Source organism: Dipodomys ordii, unplaced genomic scaffold (genome assembly GCF_000151885.1).
Source record: "Dipodomys ordii isolate 6190 unplaced genomic scaffold, Dord_2.0 Scaffold44, whole genome shotgun sequence".
Classification (NCBI taxonomy): domain Eukaryota; kingdom Metazoa; phylum Chordata; class Mammalia; order Rodentia; family Heteromyidae; genus Dipodomys; species Dipodomys ordii.
In genome coordinates this window covers 5,681,996-5,703,870 of record NW_012267260.1, presented here as the reverse complement: position 1 = coordinate 5,703,870, position 21,875 = coordinate 5,681,996, and the positions used below count along the sequence as shown (strand labels likewise).

Below are 21,875 nucleotides of genomic sequence, written 5' to 3'. Positions count from 1 at the left end.
GATACAGCTTATTAGTATCCATGTCGAGCTTATGGAAAATAAAAAATTCAAGAAGGAAGAAGCTGGGAAAGTTCTCAGTAGTAGAGTGCTCGCCTAGCATGCATGAGGCCCTGGGTTCAATTCCTCAGTACCACATAAACAGAAAAGGCCGGAAGTGGCGCTGTGGTTCAAGTGATAGAATGCTAGCCTTGAGCTGAAGAACAGAGGGACAGTGCCCAGGCCCAGAGTTGAAGCCCCCCACCCCCAACAGACCAAAAAAAAATCAAGAAGGGGAGAATGAGAGTAGATGAAAGATTATGAAACAGTAGCTGGTACAGGGAAGTTAAGCATTAATTGATTGCTCTTCCTTATAAATGTTCTTGTGTAGATTCTTTCTACTTACTGTTGGTTACTAGAATATTATTAACTTATTGCAAATACAGGTAAATTGGGATGTATTTCAAGAATGTAAAAGCTGGATAGAAATTTCCCCATTATTTTTGTTTTTGAAAGTAAACATTATAAATGTGGTTTTTTGGTGGCAATAAACAAAATGGTGGTACTGTATTTCCCAGTCCTACTCTCTCTCTATATATATTTTTTTTGGTTGGTCATGGGACTTGAACTCTAGGCCTGGGCGCTGTCCCTCAGCTCTTTAGCTCAAGGCTAGCGCTCTACCACTTGAGCCACTTCCAGCTTTTTTCTGCTTATGTGGTACTGAGGAATTGAACCCAGGGCCTCATGCATGCAAGGCAAGCACTCTTACCACTGAGCCACCTTCCCAGCCCCTCTGTATTCTTTTGTCATAGTTGTTTTTCAGTAATATCTAATCTTACTAATTTATGTTTTTATATATTTTTATTTAAAACCATAATTATTCTTCTAAAAGAAAGCACGTCATTTTGGTAATTTATGTAAAAAAGCCTCATTAGAATTTTTTATCATAATTACTTAAATGTATAGTAACTTTTAAGGAGTTGGCATTTTCCCAATAATAAAAGTTCCCACCCAGGAATGTGACTTTTTTTTAAAAAAATTAGGTGTTTTATTTTATTTTTATTTTTTGGTACCAGTCCTGAGGTTTGAATTGAGGGCCTAGTAGGTACTGTCCCTGAGCTTCTTTTGCTCAAAGCTGGAGCTCTACCACTTGAACCACAACTCCACTTCCAGATTTCTGGTGATTAATTGGAGCTAAGAGACACACAGACTTTCCTGCTTAGGATGGCTTTGAACTGTGATCCTCAGATCTCAGCCTTAGTAGCTAGGATTACAGGCGTGAGCCAGTAGTGTCCAGCCCAGTTTGTTTCTTTTTTAAAGAGCGTTTTAATAACATGATACTGTTTCCTCAATATAGGTCCTGCCCCAAACTACTACATTGATACAAGAAAAATACCAGTTAAATGAATAAAATGGAGATGTATAAAGTGAAAAGAAAGTCCTAGAAAGTGGTTAAAAATACTTTTGGTGAATAACAATTGAGAGATGGTCCATGAACTTCAGAGTGGACACTGAGGCCTAGGGACCACAGGGAGAGCCCAGCTGCTGCAGACACCACCCCCCCAGCTGGACGCCAGTGTTGTCCAAGCTCTGTGGTCATTTCTGAGCTTCCAACTCTAGTTCTTACAACTTTTCTGGAGACAGATAGGACTTTTGAGCATCTAAGGGACTTAGGAAATTTTTTTATTATCAAAAGACATACATTCCTATTGAAGGATTCTAAGCAATAACCTTTTAGAAGTGGGCTTTGCTCCACTGCTTCAGACTGACATTCACAACAGAGAAAGTATGAAAGAGACAGTGATAAGGAGGGACTGACAGATAGCAGAGACTGCAACATGGTTTATAAGAGGTTGTTACAGCACACAAGTGAGAAGATGAACGAAAGCCTGGCAGTCCCTCCCTCCTTCCACCACCCCTAAGGTGCCATAAAATGTACCCCCAATTCCATTCTGTCATTTCAAAGGAAGTCCAGTGTCACTGTCAATCCTGTAAGATCCTCTTTTGAGAAAACTAATCTCATGTTATTTTCACAATTATTACTCTCCTATATTAAAAGAGAGGTTTTCAATTTCTCCATTCACCAGAAGATAAAACGGAACCTTCTTCTGAATTAATAACACATTTTTTCCAAAAGAATAAAGGACATCATATAATTTACAATATATAAACAAGACAACAGTGGGCAAATGAAATGTAAAACAAATCTTGATCTAGAAGTCCCCCAACATCACAGGCCAGTGTATCTATTGATTCTGAATGTTTTGTCTTATGGTCTCCAGAGAGCTCTTGACCAGACTAAGACTTTCTACTTCAGCATTTTCAAAATAGGAACAAAAATAGAAAAGATGATCCAATGCTTGCATAACTCAATAAAACACTCGGAGAAAAGAACAGTGTCTACATGAAAAATGTAGAGAAGCCAGACTGACGTGTGATAGGAAGGAACAGAAAAGGCAGAGGTGGCAAGGCCCGGCTCCTGGCGTGTGCGGGAGCCGTGAGAAAGGAAGGTCACATGCCTCCGTGATGGTGAGCTGACAGGGAGAAGGAGCAGAGTCACATCTCCCCGGGTTTCGGAGGAGATACACGTCCAGCGGACTTCACCTGCAAGAGCAGACAGTCAGGGGAAAAGGGAAGTCTGAAAACAGGAAACAAGGAGACCATGAAAACAGGAAGGGTTTGGGGTTGGAGGCATGGCTTGGTTGGTAGAGCATGAGCCAATGACCAAAATTCACCAGGTACCAAGTTCCAGTCCTGGTCTCGGACCTAAAGAAAAAAGGAAAGAAAAAGGAAGGACAGTGTGTGTGAAGGTCAAGAGCAAAGAAAAAGGCCTCAGCGGGGCAGAGGCCGTGGCGTGTTCTCCTCTTTAGATATCCTCTCAAAGCCTGACACCTGTTTGTTAAAAATATGCTCACACCTTGCTCTGGAAAAAGGGACAAATCCCTTCAACACAAATGGCGCTGGTGACAGTGATGTTAGAGAATTATGGGATCATGTCTGCTAGTTTTGACCTCCACCAGCTCTTGGTATACATACCTGCTTCTTTAGCTCCCGGCTACTTTCAAATCCTTGCCCAGATTCATCTACAGAGAGGGTCCCAACTCTGCGCTATTTTTTAGGTACATTTTATTTATTTATCGTGTGGGTACTGGAGCTTGATGTCAGGACTTCACACTCCTGCTTGGCTTTTTCACTCAAGGCTAGTTCCCTACCACTTGAGCCACACTCCCAACTTTGTCTTTTTGCTGGATAAGAGTAGCAGAGACTTTTCTGCCTGGGCTGATATAATCCTCAAATCTCATCCTTCTGAGTAGCTAGGATTATAGGCTTGAACCACCAGAACCTAGCTTATCTGTAGCTTCTAAACACCTAAGTCTTCAACCACAGTAAGGGAAATGTTTTTTTGTCATTTATCTTTGATGACAAACCTTGCCTGACTTCCAAACCCACAATACTGTTGTGATACATGCACTGTGCACCACATTACTTACATCTGAATCTCCCAATTCCAAAACTGTGTACTTGCTGGTCCACTGATGTAAGAGGGCCAATATATTAGGGGAAAACACTTTATGTATATATGTGTGTGTATGTGTGTACATATACACACATGCACATGCACACACATACCTATATATGTGTAAGTTAGACAAAAAGAACTCAACAGCCTCAGAGGTGCTTGATTATAATTAGGATTCTATCTAATCATTTTATATCCTGAAACACACAACAAATTACATTGCCATTTGAATGACTGATGTTGAGTTTCTGTCAAAGACAGGTATTTATGTTTGCAGTTACGTTAATCAACTTTCCCTCACTATAATAAAATACCCACGTAATTCACATATAAAGAGGAAAGGACTATTTTGACTCAGAGTTTTGGAGGTTCAGGCCCAGCCTGGGCAGACCCACTGCTTTGGGCCTCTAATGGGTATGGCCCATAGCGTCGGCCGGGAAGAGCTGGCAGATTGAACTGCTCGCCTCAGCTGCAGCAGGCAGGTTCCCAGCTCCCCCAAGGACACACACCCCAATAACCTGAGGCCTTCCACCGACTCCTAAAGGTTCCATGAAACTCCAGCGTTATCATCCTGGGGACCATGACTGAAGCATGGCATTTTGAGATAGTCCAGATCAAAACTCAAAAGCCTTCATGGCCAGCCTGGATTATGAGACATGTCATCAATTATGTAAATGTACTCTGTTTACTACCTGCTGAGCCGAACACAGACGCTATGTCCTCCTTGATGGCCCTGTGGATGTCAGGATGTGACAGGACAAACGCGAGGGTCCAAAATGCAATCTCAAAAAGAAAAGCATACAACAAAATTACTGACAAGTGCATAATTAGTATGAGACATAAACAAAAAATAAGGACAATGTTTTCATTAATCTTTAAAGTATGTTAGTAAGGAGCACCTTGGGAAACATCTAGATTTTAAGAAAAGAGGTGTTATGTACCTCTAAGAAGTTAAATTTATAGTTTCATTCTGTCAGTATAGGCTTACTATATATATATTTTTTTGTCGGCCATGGGGCTTGAACTCTGGGCCTGGGCACTGTCCCTCAGCTCTTCAGCTCAAGGCGAGCACTCTACCACTTGAGCTACAGCGCCACTTCCGGTTTTCTGGTGGTTAATTGGAGATAGGAGTCTCACGGTCTCTGCTGCCCGGGCTGGCTTTGAACCGCGATTCTCAGATCTCAGCCTCCTGAGTAGCTAGGATTACAGGCGTGAGCCACCAGCACCCGGCTTTATATAGGTTAAAATAACTTCATTAAGGTAACAATAATGGGCTTTTCTTAAACTAATAAGCCAGATAAAATACTAATAATAAGCAAGGAAAATACTATGTAAGCAGGCATATATTCAATATTTAGAAGCAAAATTTTATGACAGGAATTTTAATTTCAAGCTAACGTATTTTTTAAAATTAATTCTTAAAATACAGATGCATCAGAAAATTTTACTTTCTGCACATTAAAATGGTAATTTTAAATCCAGAAAAACCATACCTAAAATCTCATAAAGTGGAAGAGAATTCTACTTGAAAATAGACACATTTCATTCCTAAATACTATACTACATTTTCATATCCTTTCTCTATCAATATTATTTTATTATCTTTCTTTAATAGGGTATTTAAAGATAAAAGTATACAGCTATACATCTCAAGTAGATTTTTTTTTGCTTCTATTCTTAGATTACACGTATAATGCTACCTATATAAGATCATTAAAAAGCAGCAGTGGTTTGCTTCTCCTTTTCTATTACAAACATACATTGTGAAATCAGCCTTGAAATGACTCAGACAACACTTGATGTAACTTCATCATGTTGCCTCATTTTTCTCTGTTTTATAAAGCAACAATACAACAATCCCAGCACTCCCCTCTGTGGTCAAAAGTGGTAGATCAATTGTTGGAGCTCATTGGTTTATGTGGGCCAGAAGCAACCTGGTCATTTCTTTCCTCTAGCTGATGTGACATTGATAATGTCATGTTCACAGAGACAGATGAACAGGAGAACCAAGCCTCTGCTATCCAGAAGCCATCTTCCTGGGACGTCGTCCAGAGACAGGACAATGCTTGCTGTCCTCCCTCCCGGCAGGGGGAGAGGAGGGGGGGCCTTTTCTCCTTCCATCCACACAGCTAACTAACTCCCTGCACTTGATTCACTCCATACTCGGTTCATCTTATTCAGAGAAGCAGAGTTGTGTTGGGGAAAATCCTAGCCACAGGGGACAGACTTCATTTACACAAGAGGACTCAGTTTCCTGTGTCAAACTGCACTTACACATATTCGCTCAATTTGAGTGCTGATGTACAGCAAATTCGTAGGATTTGTTAAACTACAAATGGCTATGCTTTTTTAAAAAAAGACAAAAAACAGATTTTTCCTGTAAAACGGCATTTTTCACTCTTCCAAAAGGTACCTTTTGAAAATTAAAAGTATATAGAAGAAAGTCAAGAGTGAATCAAATGTGTTATGTAATACTAAATTGATACGCAGGAAGAGTCTCTGCAGTTGTGTAATTGTGTTTACTGTTCCTGTGATTACTAACTGGTATTTTTCGAGAGGAGAGGGGGCAGGGCCCCAGCCTGTCTGTGATCTGAGCCCCATGGGCTTTGAGGCTGAGTGCAAAGTTGGCGAGGGGAGCTAACGTGACCTGAGCCCCTCCCAGGGCATACCTCCCAGGGACACCTCTGGTGGGCTTCAGCAGTTCTCTTAGCAGAACTGAGCTGTCATAAAAGCCAGGACAGTGAGCCCAATGCCTTCCAGGACACCTTGGAAGAGTCAAGTGTGTGGGAACCCGGGCAGTCTATTTTCACTATTTGTGTGTGTGTGTGTGTGTGTGTGTGTGCGCGCGTGCGCGCGAGCTAGTCCTTGAACTCAGGGCCTTGGAGCTGTCCCTGAATTTTGTGCTCAAGGCTGGTGTTCTACCACTTGAGCCACAGCTCTGGTTCTGGATTTTGGGTAGTTAATTGGAGATAAGAGTCTCCTGGACTTCCCTGTCCTGGCTGGCTTTGATCTGCAAATCCTGAGATCTTAGTCTCCAGAGTAGCTGGGATTATGGGCGTGACCCACTGGCACCTGGCTTCTATTTACTCATAATGAGCCGCTGAAAGCAACCCTGGGCCAGGGCCTGGCTCATGCCTTGTAATCCAAGCTACTCAGGAAAATGAGATGCGAGGATCACAGTTTGAAGCCACGCAGGGCACAACTCTGGGTGACTCTTATCTCCAGTTAATCACAGAAAAAGCTGGAAATGGAGCTGTGGCTTAAGTGGTAGAGTGCTAGACTTGAGCAAAATTTGCTCAAGGATGACATCCAGGTCCCAGAGTGCAAGCCCCAGGACCAGCAAATAAACAAAAAAGTAGGAAGTCATCAGCGATTGAGCCAGGGTAATCATTTGAAAACCAACGTTCCTGGACCACTGATGTGCCAGGTACTGTTAGGCATTCCCCATGTCGCCCAGTATATTCTTCACATCCATCTGCAGTAGCATGAGCCCCGTTTTACACATGAGGACACTGAGACTGGGTGGGGTTAAGTGACTAGCCCACAGTCTGCCAGTGCTGGAGATGGGCTTTGGATCTCGCTCGCTGGTCTGTCCGAGGACTCAGCTCACACATCAGTACCAGTAAGAGCTGGCAAGACAGGACCTCCACTCATTGTCAGACACTGCTTTCTGAGATGGGTGATTAACATCCTTTCAGACCAGTGCCAGGAACAAATTGCAAAGAACTGACTTGCTCTTTGTCGGTTCAATGGTGCTTTGTGTGCTTTTCTTCCAGGGGACCTATTTAATGAGATGTTGGAAATTAATGCTCTGACAAAAAGCGTCTGTTTTGTTGTTGTTTGGGGAGTTGTTTTGATGTTTGCTTGAATGCTTTGCTGTAGCTTAATCGGTTTCTAAGACCCATTATTTAGAAAAAATTCAGAGTAACCATGGTCTACAAAGCAGGAGAAGGAATTACACTGCTTTTACTGGATAATCCCAGATAAAATATATATTCTCACGAGAAGCACAACTTTGTAGCCAAGAAGCCCAAATTTCCAGCTCAGCCATCAGCCCAATAAATTTCACAATGGGTAAAAGGATGCTAGGAATTCAGGACTTGGAAATCCTTTAGTTGCTAAGGCCTTCAGAAAGATGATGGAAAATTGAGTGATACTGGAAACAGCTTCCTTATTTCTATTTGTAGGAAGAGAAGTGGAATATTTAATGGGAGATGGATTGAATGTCTTCCTGTTTGTAGATCACAAGGATTATCCTTGGATTTCAGATAACATAAGGGGCAGCTTGCTTCCTTTGAACCTTCCTTCCGGGAAGCCGGAATAGATTGGACAGGTAGTGGTGGACAAATTGCATGGCTCTTACCTCCTGCTTCTAATCTACCTCATGATAGCTTTAAAAAAAAACAAACAAAAACAAAGCAATTTTACAGCGTGCAGCCTGTACATTTGTAACCATATTACTAGGGAGGCTGAGACAAGAGAATCATGGGTTCAGGGTCTATTTGGACTATATAGGGAGACCTTGTTTCAAAAATAAATCATTAAAAACATCAGTTTCTCTGCTCACTTTACATATATTGTAAGTTTCAATATTAATCTATTCCAGCTTGCAGGACCAAGAAAACACAGGGAAAGAAATGGTGGTGGAGCACTGGAAGATGAGTTCTGGGGTGGGAGGAGGGGGTGGGGCTCATGCCCATGGTCACCAGCTGGGTTTGTGTTGTAGAATCATCACATAAAGTTTTTAGAAAAAAAAGGGTACCATGTAGTAGGAGTTACATATGTCTGTCTGTCTGTCTCTGTCTTCTTCTCTTTCCTCTCTTTTTAACCACTAGATGCACAGAGTTCAAGCTACTACAATCAGACTCTATGCGTATGGCTGCAGATGTCCAGATTTAAGCCTAATACTGTCTGTAAGTATCCATTTGCTTGCTCTCTTTCCCAGTAAAAAGCCGAGGCCAGCAGGGCAGTGATGGCTCATGCCTGTAATCCTAGCTACTCTGGAGGCTGAGAGCTGAGGATCACGGTTCAAAGCCAGCCAGGAAAGTCGGTGAGAATCTTATCTCCAATTAACCACCAGAAAACTGGAAGTGGCACTGTGGGTCAAGTGGTAGAGCGCTAGCCTTGAGCTGAAGAGCTGAGGGTCAGCGCCCAAGCCCAGAGTTCAAGCCCCATGACCGACCAAAAAAAAAAAAAAGCTGAGGCCAACCCTTACTCACCTGACCTCACCAACATTGACCTGTGCCCAGTGCCCAGGTCCCCTAAGCCCCTGCAAAGGGCCGGCTTTGCCCTCAGCCTGTCACAGGCTACCTTTCAGAGGACTTACGGCAGCTCTGCCCTGCCTTCTTCAGAACCTGGTCAGAGCAACCTTGTTTATTATCTCACTACTTAATTCTTTTTCTTCCCCATAAGAAGTGTAAAGTGGAGAAAAGGGGGGAGTGAGAAGAAAAGAGAAGCAACACAAGTACATTAGAGACACACAGCCCGAACTTCATCATGTACTTACGGGAACAGCATTAGAGAGAGAGGCCCACAGCATTAAGAGCGCATAATTAGGAATTAGTTCACTTTTTTCCATTTCTATAACATCCTGTACAGCCTGCATTATCGTCTGTTTAAAGGGAATAAATTGTCAAGCTACGGCCATGTGACAAAGATTGATATTCATAAATAAGAGAACACACATTTTTTCTTCACTCCAGAAGATATCCTTGTAAGTGCAAGACCCAAATTTCATACTCCAATACTACCAAAACGAGGACAGAAGGCACGATTCTATTTCTGCCATTCCCTGGGCTTGTCATTTGAAGCATGCTAAAGGATCGCTATACTTGAGAGGTTGTTTGGCAGTCCTAGGGGGGAAGGGAAGCTACTCACACACCCACACCATTGAGGAAGGTTGTCTACCTTGGCCTAGTGCGCCTTGACTTCGTGCCAGGCTCTTGGGAAATGCACACGAACCAGGAGAGAGGGCGGGGCCCTGGCCTAGTCAGCCCTGGAAGATCCATGGGGCTGAGAGATGTTGAGACCAGGAGCAGAAGACCAGGATCATATGGTAGCTCCACTTTTAGTCTTGTAAGGAACCTCTATACTGATTTCCAGAGTGGCTGTACTGTTTACTTTCCCATAAAGAGTAGATAAATGTACCATTTTTCCACATTCTCACTAACATTTGTTTTTTTTGTGTTATTCTTTAGCCATCAAGAGTGACTGAGGTTGGAAGTGGCACTGTGGCTCAAGTGGTAGAGTGCTTGCTTTGAGCTGAAGAGCACAGGGACAGTGTCCAGGCCCAGAGTTCAAGCCCCCATGACCAACAACAACAAAAAACAACCAAACACCCCCCCCCAAAAAAAAAAAACCCTGAAGAGTGACTGAGGTACAACGGAATGTGAATGTAGTGTGTGTGTGTGTGTGAGTGTGTGTGTGTGAGTGAGTGTGTGTGTGTGTGCCAGTTCTGGTACTTGAACTTGGGGCCTGGGCACTATCCCTTAGCTTTTTCATGCAAGGCTAGTATTCTACCACTTGAGCCCACAACACTTCCCACTTTTGGTGGTTCATCGGTCCTAGTCTTTTAGACTTTCCTGTCTGGGCTGGCTTTGAACCTCAATCATCAGATCTTAGCCTCCTGAGTTGCTAGGATTACAGGAAGGAGCCCACTGATACCTGGCTTGGAATGGGAACGTATTTTGAGTTGCATTTCCTTTATGCATGAAGATGTTGAACATACTGGACATTTATATATTCCTTCATTTGAAACTGTTTGTTTCATTGTCCATATATGGACTGGGTTATTTCTCTTTGTTTTTTGCTTTTTTGTTTAATATATGCTTGATATTAATCCCTTGTCAGCTGAACAGCCAGCAGAGATCGTTTCCCATTCTTTTTCTTTTAATGTTTTTTATTGTAAAAATACTGTATAGAAGGGTTACAGTTACATGAGCAAGGTAACGAGTACATCTCCTATCAAGCATTAGGCTGTCTCTTCACTCTGGTAATGATTGTTTTTGCTCTGCAGTGGCTTTTTAATTTGATGTCACCCCATTTGTAAATTCTTTCTCTTATTTCCTATGCTATCAGAATTCTAGTCAGAAAGTCATTGCCTATTACTTATACCTTGAAGTGTTTCTTCTACATTTTCCTCAAGTAGTTTCAAAGTTTCAGTTCTTCCATGGAAGTTTTTGCTCTATTTTGAATTTATTTTTTAATAAGGTGAGAGGAAGGGATCAAGCTTCAGGCTTCCACATGTGGATATCCAGTTTTCCTACCATACCAACATACATAGTGCTGTTTTTGTTATTATGGCTCTGAAATGTAATCTGAAGTCAGGTATTGTAATACTTTCAGCTCTGGTGTTTTTGCTCAAGGATTGCTTTGGCTATTTACTTTTTGTGGCATATATGTTTGCACATGCGCATGCACGCGCGCGCGCTCTCACGCAGATCACATTTTAAGAACTGTTTGGAAAAAATCTTCTTACGTGAACTAAGCCAGACCCAAAGAAACATAGGTCACATGGTCTCCCTCATTTGTAATAACTAGTATGTATCTAGGATAATTCTAGCACAGAATCACAATAGCTATGTACATATGACCTTATAAAATGATGTTAATCAAAATGAATTACAAGACATGGAAACAAGAGGTTCTTTTTTTAAGTGTACTGTATACAGTTATTTCTTTTTTATTTTTTTTCCTTTGGTTTACTCCCTGTTGTCACTATTTTTATTTCAGTACCCTTTGTCTTGTATATGTTTATCTGATTTGGGGGATGGGAAGGGGAATCAGAAATGGTGAGACCAAGGACAAGGTAAACCAATTCAAAGCAATACTCACAAGACACTATGTTGGAAATGAATTTTACAACTGGGGGGGAAGTTGTAGAGGAAGGGAAAGCAGGAGAAAATGAGGGAGGGGCACTGTTTGACAAGAATTGTACTCATTTCCTTACTATGTAACTGTAAAACTTCCGTACATAACCTTTGCAATCAAAAATAATTAAAAAAAAAAAGAAATGCTACTTTTTCAAGAACTATCACCCTTAGGAAAATGAAGCAAAACAAAATGTCTATCTCTAAAGCATGCATAACAAAAGCCTGGCCCTCATCTACCATGCAAACCATCAGCACTTGACAAAAAAAAACAGCATCCAATAAATACATGCATTGTAGTAAAAAAATGTTTCCAGTAACTGAACTTGGTTACTATCTTCATCACACATATTTTAGCAGAAGAAGCTAAGGGATACTTGCCACAGAATTGTCTTTTTCAGACTTGTATGCTTTTATGTGTGTAATATTTTTCTCCAGGACTTCAAGAAGCCACTTTTTGGATTTTGACCAGTTTCTGCATGCAAAAAAACATATGTGTAGATATTAATTTAAACCCTGTTTGGAGTAACAAACCATGGTGCTGAAAAGGGATTCTGGAATTACAGCATTTCTTCATTTTCAGGTAGAATTTCCATAAGAAGTCTGCCTTCTGAATTATTAGTCCATGAGGACGAGGAGAAATAAAACAAACATTTTTTACAAGTCATTTAGTTGACATTGAATTTTAAAAATCACTGTTTTCACTGTGGGCTGTTTTGAGTAACAGAGGCCGAAAAGCCATCACAGGGACCAACTGCTGGGTTAAGCCAGTTGCCACTGTATAGAAGGCCTAAGTATCTGTGTTTCTCCAAATTCCAGTGTTGAAATCCCTAGTGCCTAAGGTGATAGTATGGGGGTTGGGGGGGGCTTCATGGAGATGTCAGGATGATGGGAGGGGTAATAGAGGGGATGTCCTCATCAAGGGGATGAGTGCCCTTGTTTCAGGACCTAGAGAAAGAAATACGACTGACCACACCTTGTTTCTCCTCAAAGAGGATGTGGCTACGCGTGGTCACACGTGATTTAGCAGGGATCCAAGCTACATCAATATGATTATAGCCCTAAATCGTCATCTAGTCTCTCTCCTCTTCCCTCCCCTCTCCTCTCCTCCTGTTCCTCTTCCCCTCTTCCCTCCCTTCTTCTCCTCCCCTCTCTCGTCTACCCTTTCTCCTTCTTTCTTTTCCTCTCCTCTTGTCTCCTCTCTCCCCTCCCATCCTCTTCTTTTTCCTCACCTCCTCTCCCCTTTCTTTCTTTTCTGTGTTTGCTCACCAAAAAAGGAAAAAGGAAGATGTTCGTGTTTCTCTATCAATTTGTACACGTCCCTCAATAAAACAAAGATGTCACAGAACTAGGTGTAGTGATACATGTCTAACGTTCAGAAGTTGAAGTAGAAAGGTAGCAAATTCAAAGCCAGCCTGGACTGCATAGTAAAACTTTCACCCCGTACCCCAAGCCCCATCAAAAAGGAAAAGAAAAAGGAAATGCAGGTCATAGAAATAGCTTCTCTCCTCATCAACTACTGTTATTCCACTTTAAAAGGAGAAGGAGAGGGTGACCAAGTTGCCCAGAGAAAGCATCATCAAAGAATCAACTATAGAAAAACAACTCTACCTCAGGAGCCATTCTGGCATCTGGGATCCATACTCAAAGCCTTCATCGTATGTTTCAAAATGCTGGTAGAACTCTTGGAGTTCTCCTTTGTCTGTGGGAATCAAACCTTTATTAAAGACCGTATTCACTGTGGCTGGGTAAAGGAGATCCCTGCAAAGAGAGACACACACCATTAGTCAGACCCACTGGTCACAAAGGCACAAGATAGATGCAAAAGAGGGCGGTAGTTAACAGTGATGTGCCAGGAGCAGATGATGCATGACACATGCTTTCGAAAAAGAATTTCAGTATCTGCTATGGTCAAGATACAATAAGGGGATAACTGAAATGGTGTTCTTATTTATCTGAAGATTAAAGTCCCTTTGAAGCAAGCATATTAAACTCTTCAGGGAATAATTCATAAGTATTTCTTAGGAAAATAGTAACACCTCTGAGACTCCCATGCCTTTGGGAACAAAAAGTAAATACAGAACTGAGTCCATATTGACTACCGCACTTCCTAAGAGCTCACAGGCTCCCACACATCTAAATTACTGGAGACTGAGAGAAGACCGTTAATAATTTTTACTGTGTGTAAATAAAATGTGGCATATTTAGAACAACAATATTAAAGATAGTTGATTGTCACAAACGTTTGGCATTCCTTTAGCATCTCCTGAAGATTTTCTTCTCTGTCCAGACATTTGCTTTACTTTATTGCAGATACTAGGCATGCTTTAGTAAAATTTTAAGTTCAGTTGGTATTTTTGTTTTGCATCACCTTCCCCAGACCTCTAATAAAATGTTTGGTCATTCTCTGTTGAGTCGTGATTGCCAAATTGTCGGTAGTGTCTCAGAATTACTCTGTGGCGGCAAAGCACTTCAAGAAATTCAATTTCCCAAATCTCTTTATGTACATAGATAATTTCTCTCATGGCTCCCATGGCCAGCCATTAACTTTTCCAGAAATCTCCAGAGAATAACCAACTCCTTCTTTAGCTCTTCTCCATCTCTCCTATCTCTTGGAACTTCCCTTCATAGCTGCCTTAAGTCTCACAAACATCTCCTGAGCACCTGTCACCTACTTAATGACTCTATCCTCTCCTCTTTCTCCTCTGTCCTCTATGTCATTCAATCCTAATAGTCACAAATTCCATTGAATGGCAGATGTATGATAATTATTAGAAATAAGTTGATATGGAGAATGGCCAAGGAGATACAATAAAACATGTCTCCACGAGTATAATGTCTTCATCAATGTCACCACTTCCATTATTCTCCTCCATCTCTCCCAACCTCTTCCATCCCCCCCCCAAGTTACCTGATCCCATTTTTACAGATGTACATTGAGTTGTGACTGTGTGTGTCTACTACTCTCTTAATAGCCTAGATAGGCAGAAAATTATCCACCAATTCATTTTTGAAACCTAAAAGACTGGTTCAAATTTCTTCTTTTTTTAATTGAAAACTTCAAGATGAAATCATACTAAAGCATCTGTTTCCCTATTTACCTTACTAAGATGTTGAGGTCCATAATCCCATGAGAGCCTAAATTTCCGAGTTGCTCATGTAATTCATCTATCAGCTTCCCAGTAAACTGATGTATGTTGAATGGGCCCATTTTCCCTTTCATTGTAATATATAATTTTTCATGCAGGGTGAAAAAGATATTCTTTGGAACTGATGCTGTAAATAGAGAAAACTGTTTTCAAAATAAGAAACAATTTCTTGAAATATGCAGTCAATATGTCTATTGTTTGGTCAGTAGACACTGTTAATCAAGGTCCTTTTGGTACATAAAATAATCCCTTGCAAATCAAAGTAGACAAGGACTCAACCCTCACTGTGAGACAGTAAAAGTCTAGCAATTCGTTTTAAGGGATGAGTTTGACAAAAGTTACTGCAGTAAAATAGTCAGCTGATCACAAAACGAGATGAACACAAATGACAATAAGACAGGGCTGACTGACATCTTCTGTGCAGCACCTGAGCCATGCCATTGACGCACAGGGATTTCAAGTTTTGTTTTGAAATTTCATTTAGTTATTTCTTTATTATTCTTTTTTAAAAACTGCACCCAATGAAAATGGCATGTTAACAAATTTATAAATAATAGAGACTTGTGTTTGTAGCCTGGGAAGAAGTGGAACTCTGGGCAAGGGAAGCTGGCTCCTGGACAATCCAGCGACCTCTGACTTAGATGGAGAATTTGTAAGAAGGTCATCACCTTACAAGCTCCGGGGAGAGGGGGGGGGCCAGAGGATATGTCAGTAAAGGCTGTAATAAAGAGCTAAGTAAGCAAAGGAATTCTATTTTCTGGAAGAAGGGTGACACATATAATTCAACATAGTATACACTGCTGCAAAACAGAATTTTGTTATAGATTCCTAAGTTTTTTAAAAGAAAAAAAAAGAAATCAAAATGTGACCACTTATTCTGTCAAATGTCCAAATGGAATCTGAATTGTTAGGCTACTAATAATTTGCTTTTCAATGATCAAGACTTTATAGACTATTTTCTCGTACTAGTTCTACCTCAAGAATTGAAATAATCAGGATGTGAATTTTACCTAGAGCCACTTTTGGAGTCTACTGGTTGAACTTCCAAGAACTATCTGAAAAGCTATTGTTACCTGTACAATAGACGGGTTTTTGTACTGCTAGTTCAAAGTTTACATGTTTGGAGTTTAGGAAGACATTAATTCCCTCTTCTTCAGTAACAAAAGTCATTCGGGTTCCCATAGCAAAGACAGTGAACACTGGTCCACACTGAAAAAAAATACATAAACCCAGGTTACTACATTAAAAAATATTTCTAAACCATAGGTTATATTTAAGAATTTTTTCCCAAGAATATCAATGCCAAAGTTATAGCCAAGATAAAAATTATTATATCTGGTAATCATTAGAAATTTTTATTGCTTTCACCCATAAATTCTAATTTATTCTATCCTAATGTATCTATTAAAATACAGCTGTTATTTACTCACATCATCCCTTCTTATAGTATAAAATAATTATTAAGAAATAATCATTGCTGGGCACTGGTGGCTCACACCTATAATCCTATCAATCAAGGAGACTGAGATCTGAAGATCATGGTTTGAAGCCAGTCAGGTAGGAAAAGTCCTTGAGACTTTTATCTCCAAGTAAACAAAAAATGCTGGAAGTGGAGCTGTGATTCAAGAGGGAAAGCACTAGCTTTGAGCAAAAGAGCTCAGGAACAATGCCCAGGCTCTGAGTTCAAGCCACCCGTACCAGTATGGAGGGGAGAGGGGGAAGAGGGAGGGAGAATGAAAGAATAATTATAGCAGGGCCTTCTTTCTCTGCTAACATTAATTTTCCTTCTCTCTTAGATCATTCCCTGTAACCTATAGACATATTCTAGGGCTAGGTCAGAAGATCTATGACCTTTTTGGAGGAATAATCTATTATCTTCAACAATTTCTAATTTGGTTTAGCAAGATTTTCTTTCTTAAGTTTTCCTTCCTTCCCTCCCTTCCTCCCTTCCTTCTTCCCTTCCCCCCCTCTTCCTCCCTCCCTCCCTCCCTTCCTTCTTCCCTTCCCCCTCCCCCTCCTTCCCTACCACCCTCCCTTTCTTCCTTCTTCCCTCCCCCCTCCTTCCCTCTCTCTTTCTCTCTCTCTCTCACTTCCTCTAATACTGGAGTTTGAACTAATGGCCTTGAGCCTCCTAAGTTGGTGCTCTACCACTTGAGCCATGCCTCCACTTCTGCTTTTTGCTGGTCACATTGGAGATAAAGTCTACAGAACTTTTCTGCCTACCTTGACCTTAAACTATGATCCTCTAGATGTCAGCTTCTGCGTAGCTTGTATTAGAGGAAAGAGCCACGACTCCAGGCTAGTTTAGTGCGATATCAAACACTGGTTCAAAATACTTACATTGAATTGTAGATAATCATACATAATTTTAGTTACTTATCTCTTATCTCTTACTGACAAATTCTGAAGTCAGAAGGCTAGAGATTTCAAAGCTTTGTGCTTTATAAAGAAGTAGAAACCATGACATAAGATTGAAGTAAAGGAGTTGTGGCTCACTAGTGCTGTATTTGGCTAGAAGATGTAAGGTCCTGAGTTCAATCCCAGCACTAAAAATAAAACTGAAGAATACTAAGGAAATCCTCCATCTCAATGTCAGGAAATCCTCCATCTCAATATCAAAGTACAGAGTGGGAGGGGAAGGGAGCCCTTACCAAACAGGTTTTGCAACATGGGTGTTTCTGTTCTAAAGATAGTCTTCTGAAAATTCACCAGAGGTAGGATGGCTGCCAAAGCTGGCCCACTGGGTGACTGGATTCGGTTTTCTGCAAGTTATTGGACTGAAAGTCTCGGTCCCTTACTGTGGGTCGAGGTTTCCCACTGCTCCATCATGGTAGCTCTCTTTATCCAAGGACATGGGCCAAAAAAGCAAGAGAGCCCATTGTCCAGATGAAAAGCTAACCACACAAGTAGCATCCTGCCACCCCTCTCCCATTCTAAATTATGAGTGCCGGGGTGGCATACCTGTCATCTCAAGTCTTCAGAGGCTTAGGCAAAAAGATTGAGGATTCCAGGCCAGTTCCCACTGTGTAGCAAGACTGTCTTAAACACACACACACACACACACACACACCAGGGTAAGCCACACACACACACACACACACACCAGGGTAAGCCCACACACACCAGGGTAAGCCACACACACACACACACACACACACACACACACACACACACACACCAGGGTAAGCCCGCAAAGTTTCTTCTGAAACAGGAGAGGAAATGATTATACAAGGTGGTACATAGAAACAGGTGATGATCATGTGTTACCTTAGCATCTGCCTTCCACCTTTATCAGGAGGGGAAGGTACTGACATCAGCTATGTCCACACATCTTTTAGAAAAGGAATTAGGAGTTCTATAACAGATTGTTTTGCAAAGATGTTAAATAACATTTGACCAAAAAAACTGTGATTCAAGCCCCAAGATGAGCACACACACACACACACACACACACAAAGCCAAAGAACAATGTGAATAGTGGGATGCATTTTGCTTATAAATGATGAGAAATAAGATCTAGAGCTGCACTTGATGGCATAAGGTTAAAGAAACTATAAATACGACAGGAATTAGAGTGCTAGTGGACCACTGCACCGGGTCCCATTCCTAACCAAGTGCTGCTGGTCTAGTAGAAGGGAGAATGAGGTCAGGGGAATTTTTCACTGTAGCATTTTTATCTTCAAAATTTTAAAATTGCCAGGTACTAGATGGCTCATGCCTGTAATCCTAGCTGCTCAGGAGTCCTGAGATCTGAGAACTCCAGTTCAAAGCCAGCCTGCACAGGAAAGACTTTTGAGTCTCTTATTTCCAATGAACCACAGGGAGCTGTGTGTGGCTCAAGTGGTAATGTAGTGGGGAGGGGCAGTGAGACCACTCAGTCCTCCGTGAAAATGTAAAAGATTTTATTGAGCGAAAAGTGCTGATGCGCCAGGACTGCATCTGGAGTTGGGATCCCAGGAAACGGCCTAGAGTGCCAGCCCACATCAGCTTTTAAACACTTGGGGCTAGGGCAGGAAAAGGGGGAGACTGGGTGTTGGTTTTAGCCAATGATTGTTACAAGAAATGCACACCTTAAGTTTAGATTTCTGGCCAAGGTTTTGCTTGTGGGAAGCAGGGGAATAGAACAAAGGGTGGTGATGGCCCCCTGAGTTAGGGCTCCAATTGCTCAGAAAACAACAGAAGCAGAGTTACAGAGTGGCAGGGTTAGGGAGTTACAGAGTTACAATTACAGTTACTAGCTAAAGTAATGAGTTACCAGGGAAGTCTTATCCAAAGCACAGTTACATTTATATCTTAAAAAATCATTCATTATCCATTTTACATAACCCAAGTCAAATATGGTAGTCCATCTTTATGTCCTCCACCATATCAGTAAGAATGCTAACCTTGAGCCAAAACAGCCAAGCCTGATCACAAGGCCCTGAGTTCAAGCCCCAGAACAGGCACAAAACACAGAATTTTGAAAAATGCTATCAATGCATAACCCAGTCAAAGATGAAACTTATGAAGGGAAGATTTTTGCAGTCATCAAAGTGTTCTCTTTCTTGCCTCGCCAAGGGCAGAAGACACTGGAAGGGGTGCTCACGATGGAGGTTCGGAAGCCGTTCCTTGAACATTTCCTATGCCATATGCAGAGTCTTGTCCGGCTACCATTTATGAGCCACCCCTCAATCAAAGCTGCTAAATACAATCTGTTGTAGCTACTGTTGAAAAAGTAGACTGATTCTCCCATCCAAATCTTTAAGGACTAGAGAGTCTTCAAAGATTACCTCCAGAGAAATGAAATTATGACCTACACAAACAGGACTTACTGAGAACATGCTGCCCCTTGTCCTATGCTTCTCTAAAACTGGCTCAAGAAAGCAGACTGGGGATCAAGTGTAGTGGTTTCCATTGGTAATCCCAGCACTCAAGACTGAGACAGAAGACTGAAGGAGACCAGTCTGGGCTACAGAGCTGGACCTTGAGTTAAAGCCAAAAGGAGACTTGCAGTGCTCTCTGTCTCTGTCTCTCCCTCCCGCCTCTCTTCCTAACACTCTCTCCGTGTGTGTGTGTGTGTGTGTGTGTGTGTGTGTGTGTGTGTGTGTGTTTACAGAGAAAACTAGCCTAGTGTGAAGCCTAGCTTGGTGTGGTCATTACTGCCTGAGGCTTGAAGCACTCCTGTGGTTTTAGATATTGCCCTGATACCAAAGTTAGGGCCTGCTCATCCTTTCTTAGAATCCTATCCAGGGTAGTGGTAGAGGGAAGTCTAAATATTCTTTGCACTCAAACATCAAACAATGAACTGGAGTGTCAGAAAAAAAAAGATATTTAACTCTTTGCCCAACAGAATAATTTTTATCGTGTACAACAGCAACAGAACCCTCATGTGATGAAGCATAGCCATTACGTTAAGAGCACTCAAAGAGCTATGACAGTATCATTTCACCTTTGTGGTGCACATTTGTAAGTGCATAGAGAAAACCAAAATAATACACCTGTGAATTCCACAATATTTTATTTCTCGAGAGAGATTCTCAGTTGCTCTTGCTTTCATCTGAGTTCTCATTAGGGTTCTCCACTTTTTTTTTCTAACCAAATTGGGATCAGAGATTTTGCAAGAAAATAGTCAACAATGCTTTTAAGACTACTATATATGTAACCAGATAGGAACGTACGTGGAGAGAGAGGTCAGCATAGAACATACTGAAATATGACATATAATGATGATAACATCACACAAATTTATTAAAGCAACCAAATTTTGGTGGCTAACCCTTACTCATAACTGAACAAAAGCTAAAGAGTTAAGTGTTCTCTAAAATGATGACCTTTATTGAAAGATGCTTTAAGGACAAAAAAAAAATGTTACAATGATTTCTACACTCTTGAGGGTATAATGTGGGGGGAGGGAGGGAGGTATCATCTATAACAATAAAAAAAAATCCCTAAATAAGTCAAGATGGAATTTGTGAGAATTTCTCTAAAATCCTGCAGTTGGCTCCACTTGAAATGTCCGTCTTTCCATGTATTCCTAACATTGAGTTAATATGTAGACGTTTAACCCATATGCAGTGAAAGCAGAAGAGGTCGGTCTTTCGAGAGTAACACCAGATTTGTCATATCCAAGGTCCTTCTTCATGTGTGCATAAAACAATAGACAGACTGAAAAGAACCCCAGAGACAAGGCAACAAGGGACCTCTTCTTAATGTATCATTTGCAGATGACTCTGTAGTCCTTACCTCAGATATGGTGTGTACACTTGCACATCTGAGGGAAGATGGGGGTGGGGGGGGGAAGAAGGGGTAAAAAAATGCAGCGCAGGGGCCCTTCAGCTGCAGTGGACATTTGAGGAAAATGAACTGAGCAACTCAAGGGGGCAGCAATGGGAGGGAGGGAATGAGAGAGAAAGAGGGAGCAGGTGACCAAGCCAAAGGGAAGAAATGCACCCCCTCACCACCCGGAGAGGAAGGAAGAGTCTCGTGAAAGTTCATGGAGTGCATCCACTTTGCAGATGGAAGCTGAGGTCGACTGTCCCTGGGGAGATGAAAATGCGTTGGTAACTTTGACGAAGAACGATGCCACCTTGTTGAGAAACATTTGTAACCACTTCATCTCAATAAATAGTTGCAAAAGAAAATAATATATATATATAATAGATATGTATGATAGATATATATAATAGATAGAAATAGTAGATATATAATAGATATAATAGATAGATATACTAGATATATTATAGATATAATGTAAATATAATAGATATATGTAATCGAAATAAGATATATAGTAGAATAGATATATAAGACATATAATAGATATAATAGATAACAGATATAGATAATAGAAATAAAATAGATATATAATAGATATTATAATAGATATAATAGATATCTAATAGACATAATAGATATATGTAATGGATATAATAGATATATGTAATAGATAATGTATAATAGACATATATACTAGAAATAATAGATGATATAATATAGATATAACAGGTGGATATAATATAGATATAATAGACAAATATGATATATGTAATAGATATATAATAGATATAATGGATATAACACATACAATAGAAATAAAAGATATAATAGATATAATAGACATATATAATAAATAATAGGTATATATAATAGACATAATAGATCTATGTAATGGATATAATAGATATATGATAGGCATATATAATATACATATAACAGATGGATATAATATAGATATAATAGATATACGTAGACGCTGAGAATCCTACGACCGCAAAGCAGCGCTGCCGTCGGAAGCTGGCGGGAGGAGCGAGGCAAGCGCGGCGGCCGCGGCGTGGAGTCTGCTCGCGTGGCCCTCCGGACGCGATCCGGCCCGCGCGTCCGGAC

At 41.0% G+C, this 21,875-nt stretch overlaps 1 protein-coding gene across 1 annotated transcript in view; it reads right to left on the bottom strand.

Moving 5' to 3' along the window:
* LOC105987725 (24-hydroxycholesterol 7-alpha-hydroxylase) overlaps positions 1 to 21,875 on the bottom strand; it is a 44,084-nt gene that overhangs the window by 21,820 nt on the left and 389 nt on the right. The window contains exons 2-7 of the mRNA XM_013019080.1: positions 15,587 to 15,722; positions 14,466 to 14,640; positions 12,976 to 13,125; positions 11,746 to 11,839; positions 9,003 to 9,107; positions 4,189 to 4,279 (exon numbers count right to left, since the gene is read on the bottom strand). Of these exons, the coding sequence (XP_012874534.1) occupies positions 4,189 to 4,279; positions 9,003 to 9,107; positions 11,746 to 11,839; positions 12,976 to 13,125; positions 14,466 to 14,640; positions 15,587 to 15,722 (751 nt within the window). The remainder of the gene's footprint in view (positions 1 to 4,188; positions 4,280 to 9,002; positions 9,108 to 11,745; positions 11,840 to 12,975; positions 13,126 to 14,465; positions 14,641 to 15,586; positions 15,723 to 21,875) is intronic.